This window comes from Cupressus sempervirens, chromosome 1 (genome assembly GCF_028749045.1).
Source record: "Cupressus sempervirens isolate cs-2001-9-10 chromosome 1, ASM2874904v1, whole genome shotgun sequence".
NCBI classification, from domain to species: Eukaryota; Viridiplantae; Streptophyta; class Pinopsida; order Cupressales; family Cupressaceae; genus Cupressus; species Cupressus sempervirens.
This window is the reverse complement of record NC_143118.1, coordinates 98,909,701-98,933,969: the sequence shown is the minus strand read 5'-3', so window position 1 is coordinate 98,933,969 and position 24,269 is coordinate 98,909,701. Positions and strand designations below refer to the sequence as shown.

Here is a 24,269-nt window from a genome sequence, read left to right as displayed (position 1 = left end):
CGATTCCCGCAATGGATATATACGTCCATCGAAAGCTATTGAGATGCAAATCAGATGTGAGGCAATACATTGGTCTTATCCACCCCGTTAGAGAATTGTGAAGGAGTGGAAAATGTATGCAAATAAAATAAGATTAGGAGGGATATTGTGAGTCACAAGTATCGGGACAGGCCACATGGATGAAACGTCAACAACAAAAGAATATACAAAGGTGAATTGTCGTTTGTCAAGGAAAGACCCACCAAATGTGGGCACATCAAACAAGATGATCAGACAATGAAACACATGAAACATGCATCAGGTGAGAAATATTTTAGTCAAACTCACTAAATAAGCAGCAACATTGCAAGATATCTTACGTGGTGACTAATAGGAAGGTGATGTCAGTCAATTGAGGTACATGAAAATTATTCACCTATATGAGGTGATTGATGAAACATATAAAAAAAGGGGTTTCCAGCTACGTGGAAAACATATAGTCAAAAAGAGGAATAAAATGGTCTGAATAACCTTTGGGAAGGTTCCTTCTAATGCAAAGTATCGTGTGGCCCAAGGTTTGGTCCTCTACCATTACTCTTGTGTTCCACATTTCTACTGGCTGGCTAACAATATATAAGATGCGGTTAGGGTTGTTGGTGTAGTAGTATCCACCAGTGAGAGCTTGTGGATGAATGTTGGGATATTGCTTCTCTATGTTAAACTCAATGGTGTATGCAAAAATAAATGGCATGGCTTCTTCGTACATTGCATTCATGAGATCAACCAATTCCTCAACATTGACTTCCTCTCTCATGCTCTCATGATCTGATGCTTCTCCATATTGGCTTTATTGGTGAGAATGTTACTAGACCCTTAGTGTGAAGTATTTGCTTTGAGAATTTGGCAAGACATGGACAAGCCGCTTGTATAGTTCTAACTATTCAAAAATCATTTCTAAGGTTCGCATGCTATGTTGAGTAATAGTGGACCCTCCACAAACTGATGCGATGATAAAAATGTATATAATGGACGATAATCTTACACGGTTTATATGTGATCAAACTGTAACACATCAAATGGAAAATAGAGAAGGAAATTAACAAGTGTTAAAATCTTGAGCCATTCATGTGGTACAAACATAGTGCTTGTAGGAATGGAAGGTAAAATAGTTACTGAAGATGCCAATGTGAGCAAGTATACAAACAATAACCTTGGCCTTCGGTTTAGATCGGGTTTAAATAGAGAGGAGAATCATATTACTGAAGGGCAAACATTAAAAAAATAAAATAAAACTATTTAATAAAGGATGTTGTGGGTTCCAAGCCACGTGGTTGGATGTGGGACACCACACTAAGGGAATAAGAGACTTCAATGTTCATGCACCATAATAAAGAGAATTTATGGGATAAGTCTTTTTTTTTTTGATCGATAAATGGCTGAAGCCTTGATTTTATTAATTAAAATAAATAACATCCAAAATAATGTCTCCGTTCAAACGGGCACTGGTAGGAAAGAACGGAGAAGAAAACCTCCAGTCTTGCCCGGGACCGTGTTCCTTTATTATTACAATATGAAAAGGGCATACCCCAGTAGAAATATTACATAACTGTTATTGTTACAACAAGATGGATAATATCCATGATATCACTATATCTTTTCCCTCTTATGTCATATAACGTACTGTTACCTGTGAACCATACCAACCGATACTGTTTGCTCCATTCATGGCTGATTGCTATAGATGCAGATTCCTTACAGGTTGATCAATCAGATTGGTTAGTAGTAACTCTTTCAATAGCTTCCTAATTAGATAAACAATCAAATACCTTGGATAGATCAAATAGATTGATTCTTCTTTATCCACCCAAATCTACTCATAATCATCTCCCTTATCCATTTTAAGAAACTTTGTCATTTCCTACTTAGTTTATTAAGGATATTGTCATTATAAATCAGCATATTGTCAATTCAACCATAATTAAATTCAAAACTAACAGAAATCCTTTCAAAGAGAACTAAGTGTTCTAATATACGTCTTAATACATATAATTCTGCTGCCAATCAAAAACAAAGTTAACTGAACAACTCTATACTTATAGATAACCATATGCTGCTATCATCCTCCATTGAAACTAAAAAGCTTACATTCAAATTTCGCAGACAATAATACTATATGGTCCTTCCGAGCATGATGAAAATCAGATTAGAAGCAGTGTATCAAACTAACTTGAATGGAAGTCTATAGGAGATTACAGTTTACCAAATCAATTAGATTATAGCCCGTACATACTTAAGAGAGTAGCCAAACTTGATACTCTAAAACTCATGAGAATCAATCACTTTGCAAAAACAGTAATGGGACTGCATAACTGATTCATATATGAACAGAGTTCCTTGCTGCGCCATCCATAGATGTCAAGATAATAGGTCAAATAATTTAACCAACCTACTATCAACTGATACAAATCCAATCATACATTTCCAAGTGTCTTCCCATACTACATTTAGAAAGAATCAGACCACATAAAGACCATGCCATTAACTAAAAAATGCGAAAACCTTGCCATGTATCAATTCGAAAAGGTCACAATTACTAGTAATATCCAATTTATATATCAGGATTAGAGTTATTTACATAATTTCAGAGTCTTCTATATAACATAACTCCACTGCCATGTCCCCCCTCTTTTTACAATATGAAGGAAATGCGATAACATACTACTACTGAATCAAAATCCCTATCAGGTAAGTAGAGACCCGATGGAAACTATGAGCTACTAACCGTACTAAAAGCTACCCGGTAAAATAATAGGATATCATCAAATTTCCTTATTGAAGAACCATCATAATGCCCGCGTACAGTACCTAACCGACAAATTGACTCACCCAAAAACCATAGCTGTCTTCCTATAAACCAAACATACTTTATTTCTTCCTAAACACCATAATGACTTCTGCAACGTCATTAGGGTTTTCTACCTTGAAATAGGGGGAAATTCAAAGGTGGACTTCTCCCTGCTGGATTTCTCGATATTAGGAGTACAAAAGTCTAATGCCTCCAAGTTACTAAATCCAACCCTCGGGTGAACGTATGAATTAAACAAACTGAGATAGTTGCTGAGCCAATCAATTCAATTGTCCATCCTGATTTTTCTCCAAGAAGGAATTGGAAACAAGATTCTATTTTTGGCCATAGCTCATTGAAGGCTAATTGGTCCCTTACTACCAATGCAGGCCGCCTCGGTATATTAGCCATGATAAGGCTCCTGGTGGGTGGTTCATGTACATTTCGGGTAGGGGCAGTCTTAGCATCTCGTCCAAGCTCATGACTACTATCAAACCGTGGCACTAGGTGGGATCAAAGATATTTAAGCAGAGCCTCACTATTTCCCATTTGCTTATTCTGGCTCTCGCCATACACTCGATGAAGATCCCGATGATGTCGCTATTCGTCCTCCATGTATAATCATATTTGAAGACACCCTCTCCTATTGGGATAAGTATTTTTTATCTTCAGTATTACTTTTATTTATTTTTCATGATCACTTTAGATTATTATATGTGGCATTAGTAGAGAATTAATATTTAAAATATAGATTAAAATACATATATTGAGGCTGAATATATGCATATATGATAAAAAGCATATATTTAAATCAGGTATTATCTATATTTTTATTGGAATTATATTATCATTATGTAAAATTATTTTTGTATTTCAATAAGTACTTTAAGAGCTATTTGCCTTGATCTATTCCGAGAATGTTCTTATAGGAAAAGGAGGATTAATATCAGATTCAAAGGGAGTCTGACACATTTGTCTGAAGGAGTGGACAGAGGATATGTTTTAGTTGATCTTTGAAGATCTTGATCATATAAGATTCAGAGGGAGTATGACACTTCATCAAAGGAAACTTTTGTTGAGGAGCTTGAATGATTGATTTTTAGAGTTCAAAAGTCCTTGTGTATGACTGTATGACTTTAATGGGCCTATCACCTGTGTACATCATGAGGTAGTGATGACTTCGAAATGATTATCACTTGTATTTGTAGAAGTTATTGAAGGGTGACGATCTTACAATTACTTAATTTTTTATTACGATGGATATCTTACATGTCTATGTAGATCATGATAGATTATTCTTTGCATAGTGGATGTTTATAGGGTAAGCATTATGAGAATGTACGTGCACATACCTTATAAACTTGTTTTTTTGAGTACATGGTGAATGTTACACAAATTGATGTTCTAGAGTGCCATTACACAAAATATCTAGTGAATATCATGTGACTTAATCTTTTGGAGGTCATTACTTGCAATACTTGGTGAATATTGTGCATCTCAACATTCTGGAAGGCCATTACTCAGAGAGTATTTGGTGAATATCATTGATATTCTAGGAGACTAGTATTCATGATATCAAACCTTTTTTTAGTACTTCGTGAATATCACGTGCTGATATTTTGGGAGACTAGTACTCATGATATCAGCTGTGATATCAAACCTTGGTGAATATTATGTGTTGATGCTCTGGGAGATCAATACTCATGATATCAAATGTTACTTAGAATATTTGGTGAATATCATATGTTGATATTCTGGCCAATACTCATAGTGGAAACCTTCTGATCAAAGGTTTCCTTAAGTTGTCATTCCTAATATTACCAATGGTGTAATATATGTCTTGTGTTTATCCTCCCTAGCCAGGAGGGAGTTTTGAATTGCTGTAGCTACAGTTGGATGATTTCTAATGTGTATATATATATATATATATATATATATATATATATATATATATATATTAGAGATGTATATATATATATTTGAGAAAGAGATTTTATATATATATATCTTGCAAATATATAATTATAATGATTGTCATTATGAATGGATGTGTCTTATCAAGGGACATGTCTATAAATGTATATATACTTATATACTTACACACACACACACATTTGAGAAAGAGATTATATATATGTAAAATTTGTAAATATATAACTACAATGATTGTCATTATGAATGGACATGTCTCATGAAGGGACATGTCTGTTTGTATCTCATTCTCCATATAAGTGATTGTTGCATTTGGAAATTATATACCACAACAGGCAGTGCCTAGTACATTTTTAGCAGATTAAAAAATTCAACATTCAAATGCTCATGAATATGAAAAAAGTAACTAGGTTCAATGATATGACAAGGCTGGAAAAATGGGATTTACATCAAGGAATATGGACATTATTATTGTTATGGTCACCTTCAGCTGAAGAGGACATTTATGATTAAATTGTAATATTAAATATAAAGACATGTGCCATTCAACATGCATTAAGGCATGGAAATACGAAAAGTTGTATTTGAAAATAAAGAGGTATGTTTTGGAAATCGAAGAGACCTTCGATTGGTATGTGAAGAGTCTCTCTTTATGTTAAATATATTGCATCAAGTGAAAGGCATTGTACACTTGAATTTTGTTATCAATAAAATGGTTCTGTGTTGTGTCGCTGGGTTTTTCCCTTCATTCTCGAAGGGTTTTCCCAGGGGTTTTCTGTGTGTCTCTTGCATCTATTTTTGCTCTCTTATTGCTGTTATCTTTAATTTCTGGGCTAAATCTAACATTATCAGCCTATATTTCATAAGTTTGTGCATGGAAATGTGACATGAGTATACAAATGCAACATTTATATTCTGCTGAAATATATAGGGTTGATCAATTAAGATCAGAAGTTCTAAGACATTAAATGCATTCAGAAAAGGCAGCCATTTGTATAATCAATTTACGTTTTACAATTAATTGGTAATCAATAGGGATAACTGTTGTTTATGGTGGAATCTCCTATGAAGTCTTTAATTTATTTATTATTGAATTTCATTGCCATTCCATCAAGTTTTTTTTTAACATTATTTTTGTATAGATGTATTCAAGATGAATATGATCCCAAAAAATTAATTTTTTGTATCAGCATAACTGAAGTTTGGAACCCAAACTAGCAACCCAGCCTGTCAACCTAAAACAGACGTTCCTGTTCAATAAATAGATTGTTGTCAATACTTGTAGAAATTATATTAATTGTTCCTGTGGTAGTCAAGGAATATTTTAATTTATACGTAAGGATTTATATCAATAAAAAGTGAGACAATACATGGGGATGTTTTGGGAAATGTAATACTTTTATGTCCATTCCCCAAACACTAGCTCCTCCTGTGACTAATCTGGGTCAAGATTTCTACAATAATTTTCCCTTTTTATCCCTCAGTTGATACAAACAGAAAATAACAAAAAATGAGATCATCGGTGCATTCAGAGAACAATTCCAAACTAGGACATACCAATACAGTTGTCGTTGTGAGTCCTCCATCTTTGCATCTGTATCAGCTTACCACTGCTGAGAGGTGGTATTGATAGCTAAAACTGTCAAAAATGCTAGCCATGCCTGCGTCATTTAAGAAACACCACCTTAGTGAAGTTGAAGAATTGCTCTATCCATTCCCAGTTTCCAACTCGCTCAAAATAGTGCAGTTTCGTCAGGAAATCACACCTTTTCTTTACTTCGAACTTGTGCCATTCAGGTCTGGTTAGCTGAGACCCAAGATGAATGGAAGTTGCTCCACTGCATTGGGATTAAACAACTTGTAGAAATCTTGAGGTTGGGGAATGCATAAAGACAATAATGTCTTCGACTGCAGCTATGCACTCTTCCCTCACCAAAATTCATAGCAGTGTTAATACTTCCACTTTCGGCTGATTAATATCCAACATAAGTGCTATGAATGAGAAACCAAATTAGAGTTAACTTTGTATCTCTCCTCCAAACATAGGCACTCCCACCCTAAAATGAGCCTATTCGTCTCTTCCCTTCCAGTTACTTTGGACACCAAACATAACCTACGATTGGAGATAAATCCAGGAATGCCATTTGTCTCTTTGAATCAAGTAATCCGATTGGGGTTTCTTTTCCAGTGCACCTTTGTGGAGGAATTAATGTTGTACGTTTGCCAGGTGCCACATTTAAAGAGCAGATGTCACTCTTAATTATTTTCTTCTGCGTTTTTAAATTCATTGTACGATTGAAGCCATATTGATTGAATCTATTCGCAAGCAAAGTCTTGAAAGTAATTTGACTCATGCGTGACAAGCATTCAATCTACCATTATCACAGCTTTTATGTCATGTACACAAATGCTCACTTGTCAGGAGTTTCCAAAGGACCCCATAATATGTAACATCCCCATCTTTAGTCCAAAGGAGCCAGATTTGGTAGACTACAAATTGTCACTGAGACCCCATTACTGTGATAAACTAATTTCATTCTCAATCAACAAAGCTATCTCCATTAAAGTCTAACGCATCATGCCATCCACTGTTTTGTTGAACCTTTATTTGATCTCAATCCATCTACAAGTAGATTGGCCAATTGGTCAGCCTTGACAGTAGCTTCCCAAAAAACATGATTGGCAGTGAAAAATCTAGTGGAATGTGTGATTTTGAATGCATTTTCCAAATGAGCCTAGAGCATACAACTTGGAGTTTCCCTTTACCTATAAATGCATTGATAACTATTGACTATACGTCAATCCCCATCGATCTCAATCTCCAAACAAATCTGTTGTGCATCTCCAAAGCTCCAAAATTAGCACTTTAAATTCAGCCATGTTATGGGTTTCTTGGGGGTAAGATTGTCTGCTAAGGGCATACCTGTCCCAACTCTTGACTAGTCAACTAGCTTCAGGTTTTCTGGAGTTGCTGCTAGAGGCATCAGTAAATTTCAATTTTCGTCACCTAGCTTGGAGTGCTCTCCATTTTGCCCATCTTCTTAAACTTTGGTGTCTTGTCTTCTTGGTCTTACAATCATCTGATTTCTCAGACAGAAGCAGTTCATAATGTTTGCATCCCATCCCCCAAAAGAGGCTTACTTTTAAGGTAGCTCCTTAACTCGACAGTTGACTGTTGACAATTTTGACTATTGGTGCTTTGATCTTATTGAGGAAGGAGTCCATCGTCATCTCTTTATCCTGAAATACATGTCTATTCCTCTCCTTACATATATTACAAATTAGAATTGGCGGACATATTACCCAAAGCTTTGTGAAGGCTGCATATTTTTTTGACTAAGTTATTGGTTCGAGTTCGGTTGCAAGTTTAAAGTTCGAGAACTGGTTCGCAAGCTTGTCAAAATTTTGGAAAGGGGTTTAGGTCTGTTTTGGTTCGTTAGTACACACACACACACACACACACATTTATATTTATGAAGCATGTGTTAAAATTAGAATGTAGCATAGTAGCATAAACACATTTAAACAACAAAAATAACATACACTTGTAATCATTGTGATCATATACCATCATATGGTTCAAGTAACAAGTTCAACATCAAAGATTCAAAACATTAAAAATAAATCATAGCATCAAGTTCAAGTAGTTATTAACAATCTTTTAGGGTTGTGGATGCCCAAAAATTATTAAATTTTGCAAAAACCCATTTTTTTGCAGTCCATGGCCCAGAATTGACGTGGTTCAAACTTGGTTCGCCAGTTTTTGGCATGATGCGCCCAGGTTTAAACTGGGTTCTAAGCAGTTCAAACCAGCAGGAAAAAATCGAACCCTACCTGGACCACCCAGTGAATCGGACCTGAACCTTGGACCAGTTCAAACCTGGGCTGGTCCGGGGAGTCCAGGGCAAACCTTGGCAACTTAGTTTTTATGATAATTCCTGCAAGTTCTACACACAATCATGTTCAGCACTCTTGCGCAAAAGGGCAGCCAAGAAGTAAATGATCCACTGATTTTCACAATCTCTGCATTATTTGCTTCTCAAAAGGTCCTATCATATACCATTTTCCTAAACTTGTCTGCTGTTAGGAGTTTCTTAAGTAGGAATGCTTGCTCAGAGTTTCCAGCTTTGGGCAAGCAAAATCTATGCCTACATAATCCAATTGGAACTTCTCCCTCATCTCATAACTGCTTCCTTTCAAGGCGTCTTTATCCATCTTTGCCATTATATTGATACTATTCATAGCCATTCCACATGATTGAGTCTTGTCCATCCCTCAACACTTCTGTTCTAGCCTTGAGAACCTCCATTAGACTCTCAAGTTCCCTAGCAGCCAGCCCTAAATCCGTTATGTATTTCCATGACCATGCCATTATAGCTTCCTTCAATTCCTCTGTTATCTTATTTCGAACAAAGGGGTCTAATGATGTGTAAGGAAATTCTTCAATACATCCACTTCCAAAATTTTGTCCAAAACAGTCAGTATGGACTTGTTTTTCTCGTTATTCACTCGTGATTTTTTGTGCCCTTACTGCTGATTTATCTTTTAGTTTGTCTCAACTGATAAAGAGATGCAAGACATAAGCTAAATAGGTATGGCACAGAGAACAACCTTTACTATCATAGTAGGGCCAGTCCAAGAAATGCAGCCTTTCCATGCAGCAGCTCTATTAGAGATCTTTTGACATAGATTATCCTATAGTCTGTTTGTTTGATTACCTTTGTCTAAAGAGATCTGGAGATAAGTGCAAGGAAGGATACCTTATCTGAAGCCCTGGACTCTTATGATCTCTTGTTCTTTCCTTGCAGCTCTTGCGAATAAGGGAATTTCTGATTTATTAGCCCCTACCTCTTGTCCTGAAGCTACAAAATATGAGTTAATTCTTCCAACTCTTGCTTTTTGCCTCTTCGCTGTTCCAAAAAGAAGGGTATCATCAACAAATTGCTGATACAAGATAGATGGAAGATTGCTTGTAACTTTTATCCCATTTAAGACTGCCTCATTCTAGCTTGGTTTAAGGTTCTTCCTAAGATCTCCACCATTATGATGAAGAGGAAAGTCTATATCGCATCACCTTGTCCTCTCGAAACATCTAAAACCCTTCTGGGGATCCATTGATCAGAACTGAGAATCCGGGACTGGCTATCCAATTGAAAATCCAGTTGAGCCGATTCTTTGAAAAGCCAAAAAACTCCATCACTTTTAGCAAGAATTTTCCGTCAACTCAATCATAAGCCTTCTTGATATCGAGTTTGATCAATGTTGCTGATGATTGAGTTCTGAATTGAGTGAATTGCCTCTTGTGTAATTATTATTCCATCTAGAATGGTTTTCTCCAAGGAGAAACTGGTCTGCTCTTCTAATATTATTTCAAGCTGTTAATGTATGGTAGCTTCAGTTGGATAAACCTGTGAGATATAGTTATATATGTGTTTATTATTATATGAGATAAATTAATTTAATAATAATATATATAACTATGGTTATATATAAATTATAAATTAATATAATAATAATAAATAACTATAGTTATATTTATTATAATATTAATTATTAAATATCAAATAGACATGTCCCTAAGGGACATGTCTATTCATGGCTTACTCTTATTTATATGAGGAGAGCTGCCTTTTGGAAAACATATACCAAATACAATAGCAACGCAATTACATATGCAGCAATCCTCCAAAACTAACATGGTATCAGAGTCAAGTTCCTTCTATAAAGCCTAACAGCTCGAAGGTAGATCGACACGTACTGAAGATACATTATTGATAGTACATGGATGGGTTAGAGACCTTGCTGAGGCATTTATGCTATGGCAGACAAAAACATATAAAGAAAAGAGAATTCTAAACCAAATGGGAGGAATGCTCATATATTCAGTGAGCAGATAGAATTTTAAAAAAAAGGTGTCCACATTAAGAGAATGAATTCTGCAACAGACACTGAAATATATCGAAGACAATTATACTTAGTGACCACAACATACATGTCAAAGATATACTGCAGAATACACGCAACGATCTTTATTATCATCAGATTAAAATTGAGCGTATTCTAAATACTACAAAGAGCATACTGAAGGAGATACAAAGACTTTCAGATCATTGGCTGAGTATATGTACATTATATCACAAACATTGAAATAACAGTATACATATTACCGCAGAGAATGATTGAGATTGCAGTTTCGCAGAGGATAAGTGGTCATGTTGTGCTATTGATGAAGATTTGGAAAATGTGAACATCAAATACATACTCCATGACAACAAACTTTCCATCTCCACAATTGTTTGATAATAATGAGACTTTCAGCCATGTGTAGTGGGGAATGCTAGCAGAGCATCAGGTGTATGAACGTAGGAACCCATGCAGAAATAAGACAAATTGACCTTTATGCTGGAGATTTCTACTTGTGAGTTAAAAGGCTAAAAGATCCCAGTCATCACCATGTCAAAGGGCGACATCGGAGGAAGAACAAAAAGTTTGGAAAGGTTTTAGTCCATATATATATATATATATATATATAATTTCATAGCTTGTGAGAAGGATGAATTCAAACACACTTATCATCCTACCATATATGGCAAAAGGTCACACCGACTTGTTTTATGTAGCAAACGCCCAAGGGACGGGCATAGATTGGATAATTTTAAGATTATAGAGTATTGAGATTGTCGGACTTGTATAGAGTATTGCAATTTGCAAAAAATGAACATTGGATCATAGTCTGTTTTGAGAATATATAAACCATATCAAAATTTTTGCGTTAGAACCATGAAATTAAGGACATTACGTTTCCCAAATTTATATTTGTGTGAAAAATGGGAAAAAGTATATAAAGCAGAGATAAAATAATATATTTGAGTAAAAATTGTGGAGGGAAGTGGAGTCTCAACAATGGAAATATATTGGAGTCTCTATAAGAAGCCAAAGTATGAGTAATCCAAGTGCCTCATAAAGAGGAACCATTTCTAGATCCATACTACCTCTAAAGAATATTAAGTGGCATTCAAGATAAGGAGAGAGATGAGTATTTTCTGATTATTATATCTTAAGAACCAACTTTATTTACTTTTTGTAGTTAATCTCTTTTATGTATTCATGAATGTACTATAGGAGCTATTTTCCTTGATCTTTTCTTTTCTCTCCAGGAATGCTCTTGCTGGAAAAAAAAGAATTGATATCAGATTCAGAAGGAGTTTGACAATTCTTCAAAGGTAAAGGAGCTTAGAAGATTTATGTTGAGAGGGAGTTTGATACATCTACCTAAAGGAGTAGATAGAGGATGTTTCAGTTGATTCTTTGAATATCCTGATCATATCACATTCAGAGGGGGTTTTGATTTAATGTAAAAAACAATTGTATCATGTGTGTGACTGCATGTTTAATGGGCCTACCCTTTGTGTGCATCATGAGGAAGTGATGAAACTTCCAAATGATCGTCACTTGTATTTGGAAAAGTTGTTGTAAGGTGACGATCTTACAATAATTTGTATAATGAGATCAAACACGAGTATATGGTGAATGTTTGGCAGCTCAACATTATGGAAGGTCATTACTCAAAGAGTATTTGGTGAATATTATTGATATTTTGGGAGGCCAATACTCTTGATATCAGATGTGATATCAAACATTTTTGAGTAATTGGTAAATATCCAATTTTTATATTTTGGGAGGCCAATACTCTTGATATCAAATGTGATATCAAACTTTATTGAGTATTTGCTGAATATCATTGATATTCTGGGAGGCCAATATTGGTGATATCTTATGTGATATCAAACTTTTTGAGTACTTGGTGGATATCGAATGTTGATATTCTAGGAGACCAAGACTCGTGATATCAAAATATTGAATATCTTCTGATCAAAGATATTCTTATATTGTGGTGATATATGATCCCGTGTTTATCCTCCCTAGCTAAGAGGGTGTGTTGATGTGTGGTAGCTTCAGTTGGATAAACTTGTGAGATATGGTTATATATGTGTTTATTATTAAATGAGATAAATTAATTTAATAATAATATATATTACTATGGTTATATATAAATTATAAATTAATATAATAATAATAAATAACTATAGTTATATTTATTATAATATTAATTATTAATTATTGGCTTACTCTTATTTATATGAGGAGAGCTGCCTTTTGGAAAACATATACCAAATACAATAGCAATGCAATTACATATGCAGTGATCCTCCGAAACTAACACAAGCAAAATCTTCTTGAGCCTATTCCAGCACTGCCATTGCTAGTATTTCGGAAAAAGTATTGCAAAAGGAAATAGGTCGAAATAATCTAGAGATGAAGCTTGTTCTTTTTAAGGAATAAGAGTTAAGAAAGTATTTTAAGTTCTTTAAGGTCTTACTTTAGGCTTTTATCTTCAATTGCTTCAAGAATGTCCCTGCCTAATATGCCTAAGCACTTTTTAGAAAAAGATGCAGGAAAACTGTTTGACCAGGTGCATTATCTGGATGGAGTTGGAACAATGCTGTCTTGATTCCATCTATACAAAAGCTTTCTATTAGCATCCTATTGTGGTCCTCCAACACCAAGGGGGACTGTTCTCCCCCATACTCCTCTGAGCGACTAACTCCGATCCATTCCTATTGTTGAGTTCTTTATAATAATTCCCCACACATGATTGAATCACTACTTCTATGGCCCATTCCCTGTGGTATGGTTTTTAAGATTCGATTTGTATTCCTTCAAGCCTTGTTGTTGTTGAGGAAGAACTTAGTATATTTGTTTCAGTCTTGTATCTACACAAATTTTAGTTATTTATCTCCAAAAGGTCGCCTTGCTTGCCAAAAATGTCTCATATTCACCCATCAAGTCATTTCTCTTCCAAGAATCTGTTCTAATCTATCCCCGATGCTAAAACTTAATTGTTAAAGAGTTCAATATTCCTTTCAACAATTTTCTTCTAAAAAATATTCTAAGCCTATTCCATTCCTTTAAATGGTGTTTTATTGATTTTTATTTTGTTGCCTCCTGGAACATTTTAGAGCCAGTCACGTTACTTTCATTCTACCATTTCTCTATCAGACTGAAGAAATCAGGGCTATCCATCCACCTTTTTTAATTTGAAAGGGCAACGTTAAGGCCCTTTTTCCCTAGAACTTCTCAGCTGTATATTATAATAATCTGAACCAGACCACAACAGAATAGAGCTTTGCATTCCAAATGAGATTTCACCTAAATCACCTTTTACAAAATTATCTAACTTTTCTGCTATATTGTTGAATCCAAGCTGTCTGTTTGTCTATGTGTAGGTGCCATTAGAGAATGGAACCCCCATTTGCTTACTCATAGACACCTATTCTTCAAAGTTGGACTGGGGCTGTTGTTTTATTTGGATCCCACCCTTCTTGTCTGAGCTGAGCGAAATTGCATTAAAGTCACCCTAGATCAGATGCAAGTCTAGAGGCCAAGATGACAATAACTGATCATTCTCTAACCAGGTTTCCTTTTTACTATTACAAGAAACCAGAAACATTTTGTGAATATAAATGGAAGATTTGAGGTCACACTCCTAACTTTGCAACATAGCAAATAGAGATTAACTATTTTTGACTAGCGCATTAATTTTCTGGATTGTATATAAACTGAATGTTATATATAAAGAAATTGTGTATATGGTAAGAAATTCCAAGATGTGTCAAATGAAATCTATACATTTATTTCAAGCATTTAACAATAATCATCCAAAATGTTATGTTTTTTAATGCATTTGCTGATTTATAGTTGGTTCTTCCACAAATTGACGCTTGAATTTCTTCCTAACAGGGCTTGGGCAGAGGAAGAAGCCAGAAATGCTAGGGCTTATGCTAAAGAGCTTCAAGAAGCTAGGGAGAAATGGGAAAGGCAAGGAATTCAAATCCAGGTTGATAAGGAGCTTGATGAAAACAACACTGCAGTGTTAACATGGCAGTACAGTCCTAAGGTTCAGAAGGATTTGGGAGAGTCACAAAAGGATTTGAGGGAGGTCCAGAAAGATTTGGTCGAGGTCCAGAAAGATTTGACCGAGGTTCAGAAAGATTTGGGAGAGTCACCTTTACATGAGGTTACTGTTAAAGCAGAAGAAATAAGAGGGAAACTCGGGCATTTATCTAATGATTTGAGGGTCAAAATTTTAGGTGTCATAGAGAAGTTAATACATGCCATTGGACTTCTAATAACTAGTTTACAGCAGAAAGCATGTCAAACAGGGGAAAGAGCTCAAGAATTTGAACGGAAGGCTCTTGCAGTGGCATCTAAAGCTGCTCAGGATGTACAACAAAGGACTGCAACATCAGCGGCGGGAGTGGCATCTTCTATTACAAAAGGCACTAAGAGGCTTGTTGATGAGTGCAGGGAAGGGGCAGAGAAAATCTCTCAGAAATTTAAAACATAGATCACTCCCACCTTTGCCAAATGTTTTGCTGTATGATGATCTATTTTAAGAAAGATGATTGTGCACTAACTTATGCTTATTCTGCAAACAATCTTGCAATTTTTGCTCATTAAATGAATAAAGGATTTTAGAAGGTTTCTCAATGTGGGCACGTTCTGCAATCACTCTGAGCCTCTTAAATGCTAGTAATGGTCCATTTATCATTATGTTTGGCTATAAAATTCAATATTGTTGATAGCGGCCAGACTATAGGGAATACTCACCGGGACATCATTGGCACATTGCTATTTGTAATGGAATTTTAACACACAAAAGAGTGCCATTCACAAAAGAGTGCCATTCTTATTACATTTTGTTTTTGAAGAGTTATAATGCTGGCTTATTTGTAGAGAAATTTGTATTGGTTCCTACATATGATGGACAACTTAAGAATCATTCACGGAATGGTCTCTGGAATTGAACATTGAGAAAGCATAAAGTTGTCCAGTTCTTCTTGTATATTTATTACTATCATTTAGATGATTTCTGGTGGTCTTAGAATCTTGGATAGAGGTCAAAATAGTCAGAACAATACAGCCTTTGTAGCAATTTGCAAATGTCGAAGAGTTTGCATATGTTTGTATGACCTATCTTTTTGGTTCAATTTACTGTTTTTTAAAATTTAACTTATTGCTGGAGGTTAAATGACATTTAAATAATCTCTTAACATGTGAAGCCTTTTGCAGCTTATTCTTCCATGTATACTTTTAGGCATAAGTAAGTATGATGTATATAACGAGTTACCATTCTAAATTCAACTTCAAGGTTATGCTTGTTACAGGTGAGCTACTTTATATCCCTATATCACTTTATATGCTGGTGATCGAACAATTTTCCCTATTATTATCTTCATATTGCTTTTTCACTCAAATTGCTTTTCGTGGCGTAAATTCAATTGGTAGAACTTCTCATATTCTACATCATATCATAAACTGTGTGTATTTGAACAACCATAAAATAACTAAGGGTTCAACGTGACAGCTATCCATTGCTTCACCATTCACTTAGATTTGCAGTTTAAACCCTAAAAGCAATAATTTAGTCCCATCTCAACCATGCATTTCACGGGCAAGGATGATGGAAAAGCATGCTTATTCTGTATAGAAGACATTTTTAATATAGATACGGTATGTTATGTACATTTTGTTAACTATATGCGATGGAAATAGAAAATAATATTTCTGTTGGCTTTCACAAGCGATATCCCATTGAGCAAATTGTTAGTATTGATTCTAATTAACAAAATAATGTTTTTTAATTGGAAAAAAGCTGTTTAAATAATTATAAAAAAATAGGTACATCAGTCCAAAAGGACTGCATTATGGAAATAATAATAAAAAGGCTACATCACAACAACAATCTGTACATTGATTACAAGATAACGCTGCATGCTACCAGCTGAATGAACCAGAATTAATATTTTACAGACGTACATTTGGAAAGATACATAATGATTGATTAAACTCGAAACTTTAAAACCCGCTGGAGCTGCCTGGAACATTTTATATCGCCTTCCTGAAACTGCAAAACTGATACTTGATCTCATAAAACTGTAAATGATAGAAAACAGAATAAAATATTTAGAAAAAAAAAGTTGTCACAGAAATTTTTATTTTCCATTTATTCTTTTTTCTGAGAAAAGGTACAAATATAGCACTACCAAGCAATGCAAAACATATCAGCGAATTGTGCCTCTGAAGGAGTAGAAGAGTTTAAAGAAAACGAAGCCTCAACTTGCATGAGGCTGTACCTTAGAGCTAAAAGAAAGTTACATATAAAAAATCCTCAAAAAGAGGAAAGATCAAGCTTCACTTCGTTAGCATCCTAGTGTTCTTTTCTGCGAGAAGCAGTTTTTTCAATCAAGACCTGTTATTAGATCCTTAACATTTTGATAGTACTGTTCAAACCTATACCTCATGCATTATTTAATCAACCAGTCACGATACTTAAACTTGAAATCCTCCTAAATTTTCAGTTGAAAGATTACGTTATCATAGTCATCATTTTAAATGATATTCTCATTGTTGACTTAAGGCAAATTGCAAACTGGAGAGGCGGGCGAAGAGGACTCAAGAACAATAGCCTCAAGGAACAACGTATCCAGCAGCAGCCCTTATCTTGAGATTTGCTCCATATGTCAATGTGCCAGGAAATTCGGTAAGCATGACTTGTAGGTAGAAGCTGGTAAGACTTTTGTTTTAACCTTGAAAACATATCATTATTTCTAGCATTCCATAGAAATTAGAGAATCTCAATAGATAAGAACAATTAAAAATCAGACAAATGCTTCGAAATCCTAGTGCCCAGAAAACTAAAATATTATTAAATCAACTAATGCTTTTGTTCTCATTAGGCATTTAGAACGACGACAGACATTTTGCAAGAGGACATTTGAAAAACAAATTCCAAGCTGACTTAACAAAACTGTGTGCAGAATAGGTATTTGAATAATGAACGGAACAAAAAGATCTAATGTCAAGCTTGTAAATAAGCAACCATCTAAAGAATGAAATTTTGCTTCTTTTAAATAAGCAATCATCAAAAGAATATTTTGGGATCAATTCTTGTAAATACGCAATCATCAAAAGAATATTTTGGAATCAAGGTGTCAAGATTCTATTACGGTTATTGATAATTAATCTCTTAATTTATATAACTGCTTGTCTATTACTGACAAAGTTCTAAGAAGTTCTTAATTTCTCGTGTTAAGATTCCACGTTGCTACTAACTCCATTGCATCCTTGCTATCATTGTAATACTTATTTGTTAACACTGAAATTTTTTCTCTAAGTGTGTTCTCCAAATGCTCAATGACCCCCTTTTTATACAATTGTTAGAAAAAAATGAATATTTAATTTCAATCAATGGTTGAGATGATTTAGACTTTTAACAACCCATAACAAATTGGTTACTACATGTCCTTTAAGGAGTCACTAAATTAAATAAATAATTGTTTGGACTTTAACCAAATCACAAGTAAAACTATTATTTATTAATTCTTAGGAAATGGATAAACAATTGTCCTTCAAAGCTACCCAAAATTAACACTCCCTCTTAGTGAGAAAGTTGTTTTGCATGACACTCATCTTTAAAGAAGATGAGTTTTAACTCCCCCAATGCCTTACTCTACAATCTGTTGTTTTGGAGGTATATACTATAGCTAAATAATCTCCATTAACACAATCCTTAATGAAATGGTAACTGATGTCTATAAGCTTAACCTATCATGGAACACGAGACTCTTAGATAATTAACTCTGATTGTTGTAGTGTATTATTGTAGTCTCAACGCTTCGACCAAACAAGGCAACCAACAATTTCTAAAGTCACAGAGCTTCTCAGGTCAACATGCTAGCGTCTATGTATTTTGATTCTACCAAACTGACAAAATTTTGCTTCCTATTGAACCAAGAGATAACTCTAGATCCCAAACTGAAGCAACAACTTCAAGTGCTTCTCTTGTTTGTTGTATTGCCTCCCAATCTATGTCAATACAGTCTATCAACTTGATTCCTTCACCTTGAACATATCTAATCCCATACTCAATTGTACCATGTAAATAATACAATACATGCTTTGTCATTGTCACCTTTGGCTCAATTATAAACTAACTATAAAAGTTTATAGAAAAAACTATAATTGGCATTGTTAGGATTAGCAAGACAAAAATAGCAATTACATGCAAATATAATTGGTATCAGATAATAATAAAGCACACAGAAAAGAACACAAGATACAAAAATTTAACATGGTTTGCCCAATCCTTGGGCTACGTCCATCAAACAACCAGTCCAATATTCTTGTAATCTAGTGATTACAACCTGATTACCAATATGCAATCCCTTACAACTCAATACCACCGCAAGAAGCTACAATCTCATCATACATTATGAGATCCCTAACCCCAAGTCATTTTATACAAGCTTTTTGCCACTTACAAAATTAGGTTTAGAATAAATTGTCCAATAAAAATTATTGACCGATGCATTTTATAATAATAAAGTCAGTTGAGCTTTCGGGGGCGCTACCTCGTAAAAACCTCCATAGGGGCGTTGCCTCTTGACCCCAACCTATATCGTGATAGGAAGCGCACCTTCTACCCCAGAACTCCACAAGGAACCCTTGTAGAATAATCTAGCGGGAAACTACGCCAAATGAAGTAGGGATAAACTAACCTCCAAATATAATTAGGCTCCACATAACAATAGGCATGATGTTGACGTAATGCTTGAAGGACAAAAAACATGAGAAGAAGTGAGAGAGATAGTACGTTCATAGCGAGGTTGAGGCTTGCAAAGTGAAGAGCATCTCGTAGGGAATGATTGCAAAAATAAAATAAAATAACACTATGACTAGGACTTCATTTAAAACAAGTTATAACAATAACCCCTTCATACAACAAGAAGGTCTCTAGTGTCAATATTGTTAACTAGGCTGGACCCAAATTATCGCCTATGCCACTCATAAGTGCATGGCGTAGCTGCAAAGCTGTCCTACTCGACGCATATGAATGAGGTTTCTTGTATGTCATCTCACTAGTTAACCCCCTAAAAGCTTTCATATTGTTTTTCCTCAGAATCCTCTCTCGTTTACATTAATATATTTTTTTCCCTGAGACGAGTAGAAGATATTTTTCCATTTGGTATAGCCTGATAAGTTAGGACCATCCATCCATTTGAATTAGGGAAATTACAGAGCGAAGAATCCCTTGCACTATCCTTTTGTTCTTTGTTGTTTCCTTTTCGAGAACATGCAACTCCATAATCTCATCATTGCATTCTTCAAGCCACACAGTCTTCAAATGAATCCCCACGATTACCCTCAATGAATCTTCTAGAATGACATCATTGAATTGAGTTGATTGTCTCTACAATAAATCACACACTCAGTTACAAATTTGTTTGAGGTTATCTCAATAGTTTAAGATTTTATTGTGATGAAGTTGTAAATTGTATAGAAACATATCTTAGATTAAATGTCTAATTTAGCATTTGCATTAAAAAAAGATGCAATAGTTAAGCCGATAGTAATATATACGACAACCATAATACTAACCCTATTCTAATCTCATTGACAATCTTAACTTATTGATAAATAGTCACTATTGTAATTTAATATCCATTACAAAAAAAAAAATCTTTTTAAAATTTCATGTTCAATATTATTTTATTTTTTAATATTTAATATGAAACTATAATTTCTTTTACAATATCTGTGAAAAGATAGTTTATTGTCATCTCTTAATAAATTATATATATATATATATATTTCAATTTTCTTTATATGCTATCTATTGATATGGAAAAATCGCATGATTCTAAATGATATTAGATTTCATTGATTAATAATATTCCTCAAGAAAAAAATGAAAAATGGCAAAATTTGGCATTCGTGCGAAAAAATCAGAGCAGGTCTTTGCGGGCACCTGAGATTTACAGAAGTCACGAATGCGGTCAAGACTACGAATACGTTCTCCATCCTGGCAAACTTTGAAGACAAAAAGAGTCAGAGCCGACATTTTTGTGAATCAAATCAACACCAGGAGGCGATTTGTGGAAGAAGTTCCAGGCCAAAGAATTATCAGGCTAAATCCATCCATAACACATTAGAATTTTTTGATAACTTTTTTTTGCAGTCAATTTTTACAATTGAGAGTCTGAATGATCAATTTAGGGTCTTTAATCTAACAAAGTATGCCCATCTCAACCCCTACAAGCCGCCTCCATTAGAGTTTGATAGGTCAGATATCATCCCAATTTCCTCAATTCAGTTGAGTCTCATGATAAGTCTCCATATCTCTATATCCCTCCACATCGGCAATCTATGAAGAGGGTTAACAGGAATTCTTCAAACCTTAAGGGAAAGACAAATTCTAAAGCTAAACTAGCCAGCGAGGATAACTCCATCTGCATTCACAATGAGGAAATCGAAGCCACATGGTGTGAATGTCAAAACATGGGCATGTTCGTGGTATGGAATGGCCCTAATGAAGATTTGTTCTTTCTCTCAAATTGGTTAGAAGAAAACTGTCGTGACCAGGTAAGTATCTCTTACTATTCAGATATGGTCGGCACAAACCAGCCACCCAACACAGACCATAGATAATTTTATGCACACATTCAATCTTCCATCGTCCATTCCAACCATCTTTCATTAATATTCTAGCTAACTCCTCCTACAGTGTAAATGACATTTAATATATATTTCTCTATAAATATAATGGACTGGGCTTGTGTTCAGCAGAGCCCATTTTGGGCTTCTCCATGGCTTCTCCTTACTATGGATTTCTCTCTTGTTTGCTCTAACCCTTTATTTGCAATGCATGAATGAAGTTATTAAAAAAGAATTTGTTAATGTATCGGATTATTTTTTCAATGGACATGCTGTCAAATTTGTAAAATGGAGTCCAGATTTTAAGTTAGAAGGGATAGATTTTAGGTGCCCAATATGGTTCACTATTTAGGCTTTACCGCCGGAGTTGAATCATATTGAGATTCTCAAATCAATAGGGTCTACTATAGGAGAGTTCATAGGGATAGATGCCTCCTTTTAGTATTCCAACAATGTGAAATTACTGATTAGAACAAAGTTTAATCAATCTCTTCCTATACATGAAAAATTGATAACAAAGAAGGCATCTTACGATTTAATTTTACAAACATATGAAGGGAAAATCTCTGAAATCATAAAGGTAGAGGACAATAAAGGAATAGGTTTTAAACATCTACCTCACACTTCAAACTTTTAGAGTATGTTTCCCATGATAAGTACCTAGAAAAAGAAGCTGGGAATTAGATCGGTAGATTCGATCACATCCTCACAGTGTTTTGGAAAGATTGACACTCAATTTGATCTACGAAGTACTGAAAAAATGGATTATGGTAAGTATAAGAATAGTCCAAAACCTGATAAAAGAATCAAATCCAGCATAGTGGCTGATCACAAAGAAAATCTTGAAGGGAGAAAAAAGAAAGATGTTTCTACTAAACGAAGATCTAAAAAGAAGCAGAAAGTCTCAAAGAGAAATCTAGGGTAGAGGATAAGTCCAGACAAAGGGGAAGATAGGACAAACAGTGAGACAAAGGCAGAAAGGATCCAAGAATACGCTATAGCAGTGAAAGGGGATTAAAGTCATCTAGTCCCACCAATACAGATCAACAAGTCATAAATACTTCTCGCAATAGAGTTCCATCTAATCAATCAAGTCTAATGAGAGAGGAGGGTCTAGACAAAGAGATATCAACACCAACACAAAATAAGACAGCAAAGGTTCCTGGAAAAGATAGCATAGAGAACTTGGAAAATTCCTTTCTTTTTGAACCAGATACAGACAAAGTGAAGTTTATGGACAAATAAAGGAAGATATACATACAAAACAATGTCAGAAGCAGGTCATAGAAGACATATATACTACTCCCAACAAAGAGGTTGATATCATTTCTTCCAAGTCCTGGCAGACTCCATCAGCCATTGTTAGTTCTCCTTTTATTCCAGATGGTAAGCAAAAAGATCAGAAGTGCAATACTAAAAGTATAGACAACTCCTTGACAGTAGAAGTTCAGAATTATTAAAATAAAGATATCATTATGGATCCAACATTGGGTACCTTAAATTCAAAAGATAAGGATCTTGATCTATTAACTAATGAGTTAATCTAGGTATTCAGTTGGGACAATATTGATAACAGCTCAGAAACCCAGAAGGAGGAATTAATTCAAAAAATCCTTAACTCAACTGAAGATTTAAGAAGAGATTTACTAAAAATAGAGATTGAGGACAATATCAGGGGACAAACTCAGATATGTGGAAATGTAACAAAGCAGGAAAATAGAGGGACTGGAAAAGATATCATGGAAGGTTTTAATGGTGAAATTGGAGAGCAGCCAAGCATAATTCATCAGATCATAAGTGAACTCAAAAATGAAGAATTGGAAGGACAAAGTGGCTACAAGATCCCCACTATTCAAAATGCAGAAAATAAGATTGAGCACCTTAGGATCCAAATGAATCAAGAAGGCTTGAGTTCACCTAAATATGGTAGAATGAAAGACAAAAGAGGCAGGAAATCACTTAACGAACTCAGGGAAGCAAATGGACTTATTAGAGAACAGTGGAAGATAGATCAACTAATAAATAACGAGAAGGGGAAGTGCCTTCACAAGGAATCATGAGGATCACTACATGGAATGCTAGGGGCTTAAATGCCCCTAGTAAAAAAAGGTTACTAAAGCAAAATTTTAAAACCTTTGAATTAGCAATCATTCTAGTTCAGGAAACAAAGTTAAATAAGGCAGAAGGTTCAAAATTAAATAAGATGCTAGGTCTTTGGGGTTCCATCTTTCAAGAGTTTGTAGGTGCTTCAGGGGGTCTAAGTTTAATTTGGAATCCTAGGAGGGTAGCCATCCACTGTTTAAAATCTATTAACAATTGGATAAGTGTAAGTGTACAGAGTCTTAAATCAAACTTGCATTTCATTTTGATTAATATATATGGCCCAAATAGTCATGTAGGGAAAAAAGTTGTCTGGGATGAAATTAGCTCTTTCATTTACGAATTTAAGGGAAAATCTTTTCTGGTAGGAGGTGATTTTAATACTATTTTAAACCTAGAAGAAAAAGTAGGTGGTATTCAGCATCTCTTGCAATCATCTTTGGATTTTAAAGCATGGTTTGATAAGCATAATATGATAGGCATTCCAACCAATAATGGAAATTTCACATGGAACAATAGAAGGAAGGATTTTGCATACATTGCTGAAAAATTAGATAGGTTTTTCATAATAGGAAATATAGATGATTACAACTTAAATTTCCAATCCTCTATTCTGCCTATTGCTGGGTTTGATCACTACCTAGTCCGTTTCGAATTCAGTGAGCCTTCAAAACCTATTAGGAACCCTTTTAAATGTGAAAAGATGTGGTTCCAAGATCCTAATTTCATTAAGAACATTAGAGACTAGTGGATACAAGATAAATTTGAAGATTCCAAGATGTTCATCTTCGTTTCTAAACTGAAAATGTTAAAAAAAAGGATCCTAAGATGGAATAAAGAACATTTTAATAATATC

General features: G+C 34.7%; 1 protein-coding gene across 2 annotated transcripts in view; it reads left to right on the top strand.

Moving 5' to 3' along the window:
• LOC149576410 (uncharacterized) overlaps nt 1-15,686 on the top strand; it is a 115,760-nt gene extending 100,074 nt beyond the window's left edge. For both annotated transcript variants that reach the window (XM_089817189.1, XM_089817184.1), the window contains one exon: nt 14,558-15,686. In XM_089817189.1, the coding sequence (XP_089673315.1) occupies nt 14,558-15,164 (607 nt within the window). In that variant the 3' untranslated portion in view covers nt 15,165-15,686. The remainder of the gene's footprint in view (nt 1-14,557) is intronic.
• Nucleotides 15,687-24,269: the final 8,583 nt, after the last annotated feature.